Consider the following 8507-nt stretch of genomic DNA (forward strand, 5'->3'; position numbering starts at 1 on the left):
GAACACAACTAATGAACACATACAAGAATATGCTATTGAAATGTATAATAAATTATAGGATTTAAAGAAGTGCAGAAGTGCATGTAAATTATTTCACAGGAGAATTGCCAAACTTTGAAAAGCCAAAATACTTGTATATGCCGACAAAATTTATGAATGTTTAAACAACTTGTATAATAAATCAAACCGATCAATGGCAATTGAAGAAACTATTCAAAATTAAGTTTAAGGTTTGGATATTTAAAAATTGCAATGTGTTTATATGCAAATTCTACAAAAAATACAAAAAATAAACAATTAAATTTACATATGAAAATGTTCAGCTGGGTCTCTATAGTACGGAATGGGTTTTCAATATTCACGGAATTGCCGGGGGTTTGGGGGAGAAATTTTAAAATCCACCAAAAAAATATAATTTTTCACCTTTTTATTTTCATATTTTAATTTTTAAATTTAAAACTACTTAATATTTTCCAGTATAAAATTGTTTGGGAATTTACGGGAGTATATTTTTTAATGTAAAAATATTCTTGATACTTAAAAGCAGAAAAATGTGACGAAAATGTCTAAAACTTGCTATTTTTCATAGATGTCTTTTATATGTTATCATTCTTTTTGCGAATTAATAGTTATCTAATTTCATTTAAGACAACAACAACAAAAACACACAAAAAACTTCAGCGCTGTTCTCCTTGAATTAAATCTAAATGTATTTTATACAAACAGTTCCAAATTAATTTCGTTTATTCATGGCAATAAGGGTGTACCTTATGATTTTGGTGTACATGATGTCTTTACAAAATGTAAAATGGCATGATTCGAGGTGTGGAGGAAAGGACTTGGTCTATGTAGTTTGGTAATTAAACAATATCATATTTGAACAGTTATTTTTTTTTTAAATTATTTATTTATTTTTGTTAACTGTACATCTCGACTTTTAAACTAAATTACATCTACATACAATGTATTATTTTTGGTTACAAAATGTACATTGAGTTCATATATATATTTGCAAAAACTAACGTTATCACTCATTGTGCATGCATTTATTTTGTGCAAACATTGTAACTTACGACGCAATAAACCTGTTTTGTTTGTTTATTTGGGAGTAATTTCTCGTTTGGGTTTTCAGTATCACAAAAGATCTGTAGTGTGCTAGACATAACTAAGACGCGGTTAAAGATAAAGGAAGATAGAAGGTCAGTTTAAAGATTTCTATTTACAAAATCAATTTTTATGATTTTTATAAAAGTTTGCATGCAACAGACGATAACATAAAAATTATTTACCTTATGAAATTCGAGACTGAGACAAAGACCCCAACAAAATTTAAAATTTCTTAGCATAGAATTAATATTTTTATTTCTATATGATAGCCAAAATGCTTCAGTAAACTATGACTATAAATTCGTCAAATCCTTATGTTAAAAATAAGTCAACGTATATAAATATCAGATTATCGCGAATTGAATCGAATTTTATTGTTTGTAAACGATAAATAATGTATACAGAATTTCAACGCAAAACAATGTGCCTTTACACTCAGTAGGCCTATGCTTTATTATTAAACGTTACATTTATTTTTCATTTGTATGCCAGCAATGGACATTGAAATAAAGTCCACATTAATAATATCTGTCATATTTTGCGGTTCGGATCGGAATATCCGTCCCGAGGTGACCCGCCCATTGGGCGGTAACGAGGCTTGCCGAGTTACCGCCCATGGGCGGGTGACCGAGGGACGGATATTCCGATCCGGACCGCAAACATATGTCAGATATTTTTTCTTGCCATATTCTACCATATTCCATTATCTTTAAATTCTTTAATCTTTATTTCAATGAAAATTAATCATCACTGACAACCATAACCTACTTTCTTACAAACGGCCGTATGAATTACAACTTCATTCATAACGTAAAATGACGTCCATCCTAATCGTGCCATTGTACAGCACGCGACTCATCTGGAACCCCCCATGCCAGATGAAATTTTCGGCATGGGTAAAACTCACGGAAACGCCAGTCTGATATGCAAGAATAAGTTGTCCAATATGTATGGAAGAATCCAATGACCCGCGAATCTTGCCATGTCAACATTCATTTTGTGAAGCATGTTTATCAACCCACATTAAAGTGTCTCGTGAGGACAGGCCACACAATCTGTTGTCATTTACATGCCCTGTTTGCCGACGCAAAACGAAATTGAGAAATAACACCGACGATGCATCGTCATTCAAAAAAGATTTGACTAAAATAGCATTGCTGCAGTCCAAACACATCCTCCTAATGCAAAATGGAGATTCATCAATGAAGGGGACAATCCATACACTTACCATAAAAACCAGCAATACAGGAATAAAGGTAAAAATTAAAAACCCGAATAACAAAATTTAAATGTTTTCTTTCTTGAAAAAATTTGGGTTTCATTTTTTTTGACTCGCAAAAGATTTCAAACATTTTAATTTTTTTGGGTATTCAAAAAAAAAAAAATGATCCTCTTTTCTTAAAGAAATAAAATCGATGCTTTAGCATCCGTTATCAAAACTGGACATTGCTTAAAATTTCTGATCTGGCATTAATTTAGTCATTTGAGAGGGGATAATTAACTTTGAATTTACAAAATATTTATTTGTTGCAAGACTGCGTTACTACCTCGTCGCACCAGCTCTACATACATAAATAATAACATGTTCAGTGTATCAAATAACCGATTCATATCCTGATTTTTCACAACAGATTGTTCTTATTACAGATTCCAATACAACGACATTACCTTATGAAAATTTCAACTTCGACATCCGGAAACTACCTTTGGGAAAACAGGCAGAGAAAAGTGATGCTGCAAGAACAGATAAAAGAGTTACCATACAGGACAAGGAGAAAAATAAAGAAGTAATGGAAACTCACGACCTGGATGTCAATGAGTATGTACTAATCTTTCCATCATGAACTCCATTATTTCTATGAGAATGACAGGAATTACCAGACATCTGAATTTAGCCTTATTTCTTTTAATGATAAATAGAGGATATTGAATGAGTGTAGTTTAATACTAAATTTATTGAACGAGTTGAATAAAATCATATTATGCGAGCCTCTGGCGAGCATAATATTGTTTTATTCAACGAGTTCAATAAATTTAGTATTGAATCTACACGAATATAATATTTTATTTATCACATACATGTATGTATAATAAGAACAGTTAACTGTTAAAATGAGTAATTTTTCAATGACGAGCATATAGTGTAACGCTAACATTTAATAGCGCGCTTTCACACTATGTTTATTTACATGTACTGTATAGCGCAAATGACGTCACGTCAAAGTGTTATTACGCTAGTGTAATATCGTTTTTTTTTAAATTGCTTTATATATTACACTCCTGCGCCGCGGTTTATGTGATAACACTAGTAATTGTTGCCATAGCTTTTGTTTAAGTGCCGTAACTTAATAAAATAACTGTACATATTTGTAGCAGTTATTTGGTTTGTACTTTTTCACCAAGAAAGTTATGAAATTCTGTCATCACAATCATTGTTAATTTGTAGAGGTCAAAAAGTATAAATTTAACCTAGCTTGTTTTCTACGCTTTTCCGTGCATATGATTATTATAGTTTTCTGTTTACATTTTATTTTGCGTTTGTGGGCTTTTCATGGACAATGTTAGTTAACTTCTTTTTCGACAAAAGATTCTATATAATTTCATTTAATGAGTTTTTGAAAAATTTCTTTGCTTTCAATCTAGATTAGAGAACTTTTTTCAAAATCTAAATATTCATGCAAATACTTTGTTGAGAGAATTTGTAGACTTCATGCGATATTAAATTTAAGAAATGATATTTGTTTCAGCGATGAGTATCGGTTATTTTACACCTGTTTGGAGCTGGTGTGTATTATTGATGAGGTCATCATCAGACCTCTCCATAGGGTTGAGATCGATTGCTGGCGGCATCCATTTTTTTGCGTATCAAATTGAAGCTAATACATTGCAAACTAAGCCTTAAAGCTGTACAAAAATTGATATGCGCATGCTCCGCTTCAAAATACGAAAAATTAACATCGAAGTTAACAAATCGGTACAAGGAATAATCGGGAAAATATCATTTACGTTACTTAACACTACGAGCAATGGTTCATTCCTTTTTTAATCCTTTGAATAATTGTGATTTAAAAACATACATTGTGCCTTTTATGCAAAAATATCTCTTAATATTTTCGAATTAAACAAATCTTTCACAGCTGCAAAAAGAACTCTCGCATGCTTCTTTTTAAAGAAGCAAACTTGTATTACTATTATTGCCGTCTGTGTCGAAGCGCGACACCCGATATGGAATGTACTATGATTTTGTAAAAGGGCAATTGCAACTTCTCTGGCCTTTTCGTCAAGCATAATAGCCGATTATTTTCCGATTGTTTATTTTTAAAAACAAAACGTCATTTGTGTCGCGCTGTGGTTTAAGAAATAATATATCCCAAACTGTGATTTTATTGCTCAATAACATCACTGTTTGGAGTTCGGATGCTGGGAATTATATCACGAGGGCGTAGCCCGAGTGATATAATGATGCGCATTATTATTTCGATTCTAACACGACATTAAGAAATAAATGCTGCCGTACATGATAATTAGCTAAATTGCGCCGGATTTGTTTCCGTACTTATTGTCTTCGCGTCACATTTTTAGTGATTACGTCACGTGTATAATGATTACGTCACATGTCTAAATATAGAACGTCAAACAGTGATTTTATATCATAATAACATACACTTTCGGTTTTTCTATGTTCAATAGGGAAAAATGCGGGTCGTGTTAGAATAAGAAATAACATCGGCCTGAGAGGTGTATATCGGCTAACACCGGTTTGGAGATTTGATGCATGGAATTGACCACGAAAGGCCGTAAAACTGAGTGGTTTATTTTTCGCATCAAAACGCCAAAACTGGTGTTAAATAGCCGATATACACATCTCAGGCCGATATTATTTCGATACTAACACGATCAAATAAGAAAGACCACTAATGTTATTTTTTCAAGCGGAAATAACTTCCGGTGCCGATTTTCGTATAACGCTGTTAGATTTTCGCACCCTTCTGTTGCGAAGATATAGAAATTATTAAGCAAAAGAAATATAGTGTGTATGTGTGTGTGTGTGTGTGTGCGTGTGTGTTGGTGTGTGTGTGTGTGTGTGTGCGCGCGCGTGTCTTGGTGCGTGCGTGCGTGTGTGTGTGTGTGTCAACAAGCATAATAAGTACGATAACATTTTCGTAAATGTTATATAAACGAAACATCTAATTCGACTAGCGCAGCAAATATTTTGCAAGTTCGGTTTCCTTTAACCTACTCAGTACTTATAAATGCAAGCTTTTGTCTTAGTTTTATGATATTGATAAAATATTGATGAAATTGACAACTTTGTTATTATATCTTAAGTTTTACACGGTGATGATCATATCGGAACTTTAATGCGACACATATGTCTTATTCAATACAAAATAAGGTACGTGGTGACATTCAAAATAGTTATTTTAATTTTAGAGGGGAATAAATTTTAAAGCCTATAAGTATTAAGAAATTTGATTTTAGACTATTGAGTGTTACTTACAATTATAATGATGCAATGAAAAATAAATGTTTGTAGGACGAGTACACTTTGTATATTTAAGAAATAACATCGGCCTGAGAGGTGTATATCGGCTATTTAACACCGGTTTGGAGTTTTGATGCGTAGGAATTGACCACGAAGGCCGTAGGCCTGAGTGGTTAATTTTGTCGCATCAAAACGACAATACCGGTGTTAAATAGCCGATATACACCTCCCAGGCCGATGTTATTTCGATTCTAACACGATGAAATAGGGAAAATCACTAATGTTATTTTTCAAGCGGAAATAACTTCCGGTGCCGATTTTCGTAAAACGCTGTTCGATTTTCGCACCCTACTGTTGCGAAGATACAGAAATTATTAAACAAAAGACATAATAAAAAACACGTTATTTTATCAAGTTTTCAACAATAAAAACTTACGTTGTATTGTGTTTACATCAGTGCCCAATTTATCATTCTTGTCTGTATGAAATAACGTCAGCTTGTTTATGAATGAGTTGTTTACTTCGGATGACGTCATTACGCTGCTTACGGATTGGCGCCGTTTTGTCAAAATATTTATTAACTGATATGGATCTAAAATGTGGCGTTAGTGTATGTGAGATATTATTTCGGTATTGTATGAAAAGAAAACATTATACGAACTGAAAATATAAATAAAAATGTTTTTTATTCTTGCTTTAAAATGCTTTGTAAACTATACAATCGAGGGTGAAAACATAACAGCGCATATACAAGTAGTCCCTTACCGGTGTTTATTGGCAGTTTAACACCAGTTTTTTCCTTCTTTGTCTATAGTGACAAAATCACGTGAGTGTTAGAATTAAGAATAGACTGAATGCTATTATGTTAATAATTGTATGCTACCATACATGAACTATTGTACAATTTTATGTAGTAAAAATACATGCACTAGCAATAAAATAGATGTTTTGATAAAGCAATGACTTATGTTCTGACTATCTCCTTACACGAGACCAGACTCGCGAGAATATACCACACCCGGCAACGGACCGCGTCGTAATAAGGTCTATAACATTTGAAAAAAGTAATGTAAAAACATAAACTTTAACATTGCGTTTACAATTCAGACTTAAAATGAGGCAACTTGAAAGTAATATTTGGTGACCTTTTAACGTTTAATTGGTTTAAGTAAAATGAAATTGGATAATTACCTTCTTTGAAGACTGATACAAGATCGAAGAAGAATAAAAAGAAACATGTTTGCATTTTTTTTTCCACAGAGACAATATGTCAAAATCAAAATTGGGGGCAGGTATTCTTGATTGTCCATTATGTTTGTAAACATACAAGGACCCAAGAGTACTTCCGTGTCAGCATTCAGTTTGCAGAGAATGTCTATCTATGTATATCAAGCGCAAAATTGATGAAGGAGGCCGACAAACAAGACTTCCTTGTCCGGTCTGCAAAAGAAAAACAAAGTTAAGAGACGCATCCTCTTTCAAGAAGAGTTTAACAATCTCTGGATTTCTTGATTCAATACAAAAGACATCTGCTGAGAAGAAAGGCAAGGCTGAAACAACTGAAACGCAAATTTGTTTTGAAGACATACATATTGAATCAAACGATGAAGTCAATGGTAAAAATGTTGTTTATTTAAGTTTTTGTATCTTATTGTTATCTACTACTTATATAAAAATGTACAAATAAATTGCATGAAAACAATCATGTACTAGCGATGTAAAAGCTATATAAGCTTTTCTAAATACCATATTGCAATGAATGTTATATAAATTGCAGTATTAATCTATGATTTACTATTTAGTAATCCATTTTATTTCAGTGATCAATAAAAAGGATATTGTGAATAGAAAAGATGAAACTGGTAAACATTTGGAAAATGAAAAGTATGTCGTGGTAGCAACGCAAGAAGAAAATATCACTGTTGAAAATCCCATTGACAATACCAATCAGAAACTTCTATTTCGAATCAGTCTTATTCTTTTCAGTGCTTTTTTGTCCATCAAAAATCAAAAACTTCTATCTCGAATCAGTCTTATTCTTTTCAGTGCTTTTTTGTCCATCAAAAATCAGAAACTTCTATCTCGAATCAGCCTTATTCTTTTCAGTGCTTTTTTGTCCATCAAAAATCAGGAACTTCTACCTCGAATCAGTGTAATTCTTTTAAGGTTGTTTTTGACCATCAATTTCTGGCCACAAATTGCATTTCTATATGTTTTATATGTGGTCGACTTAGCTTTGATAATAGTGAGTTTCTTCTTCTTACGTTATTTGGCAGTACTATTTATAACATTAGATTTCACTTTAAATTTTCAAAGAAGGCTATCTTTAATAAACGTATTGTATGAAAATCATGTAATAGTTAAAAAAAGGGGACATTTTTACCTTCTTGTTAATTTGGAATGGCTCAATTGTGCAGTATTTATCCTCGAAATAGCAATCATCTATGCCGTAATTTCAAGTTTCTTGGTCATTCTCTTTTATGGTATTTCTGAGTTTGCAATTAGTAAGATAGCAAAGAAAATTATTTTGGTTTACATTAATAATTATTTGGGTACACTACTCAGTGTCATTGTAAATGCAGTCTGTAATCTTATATAACATACAGCGTGTACAAAATCTAAATTGAATTGACAATAAAAGATTCATTAGATATATTGTACGGAAGCGTATCAGGGCCTACAGTTGGTGAGATGTTTGGCGCTAAATCAACTTATTTTTATTCGCAATGATAAGATGTTTTTGCATTTCTCAATAAAATTTACTGACAAAGATGAGAAGCTTTTAGGCATTGCAACCGAATTTTTCTCGATATGCTTGAAATTTTTGTCTCTTCGACAAAAATCTGGTCGAAACTTCTTGATTTCACGACTTTGCTGAAATATTTAGTAAGACGCAAAGAAGATACTCGCATTG

General features: G+C 32.3%; 1 protein-coding gene across 2 annotated transcripts; it reads left to right on the top strand.

Moving 5' to 3' along the window:
• The first annotated feature begins 2755 nt into the window (after positions 1-2755).
• On the top strand, positions 2756-8195 carry LOC132741862 (uncharacterized). 2 transcript variants are annotated; one of them, XM_060730124.1, is made up of 3 exons: positions 2756-2926; positions 6854-7209; positions 7414-8195. In XM_060730124.1, exons 2-3 carry the CDS (start codon positions 6975-6977, stop codon positions 8190-8192), a joined length of 1014 nt encoding a protein of 337 aa, XP_060586107.1. In that variant the 5' UTR covers positions 2756-2926; positions 6854-6974; the 3' UTR covers positions 8193-8195. The 2 variants fall into 2 exon arrangements, with proteins under 2 accessions (XP_060586107.1, XP_060586108.1); XM_060730125.1 differs by lacking the exon at positions 2756-2926 and having other exon boundaries at positions 6434-7209.
• The last annotated feature ends 312 nt before the right edge of the window (positions 8196-8507 follow it).

This window comes from Ruditapes philippinarum, unplaced genomic scaffold, assembly GCF_026571515.1.
Source record: "Ruditapes philippinarum isolate M1 unplaced genomic scaffold, ASM2657151v2 ctg18541_1_1_1_1, whole genome shotgun sequence".
Lineage (NCBI taxonomy): Eukaryota > Metazoa > Mollusca > Bivalvia > Venerida > Veneridae > Ruditapes > Ruditapes philippinarum.

What these genes read in the sequence shown, in the direction of transcription:
- LOC132741862 (XM_060730124.1), top strand. Translation starts at nt 6,975, where the DNA reads ATGTATATCAAGCGCAAAATTGATGAAGGAGGCCGACAAACAAGACTT. An exon ending in ATCAAACGATGAAGTCAATG is followed by an intron (nt 7,210 to 7,413) that starts GTAAAAATGTTG and finishes ATTTTATTTCAG; the next exon opens with TGATCAATAAAAAGGATATT.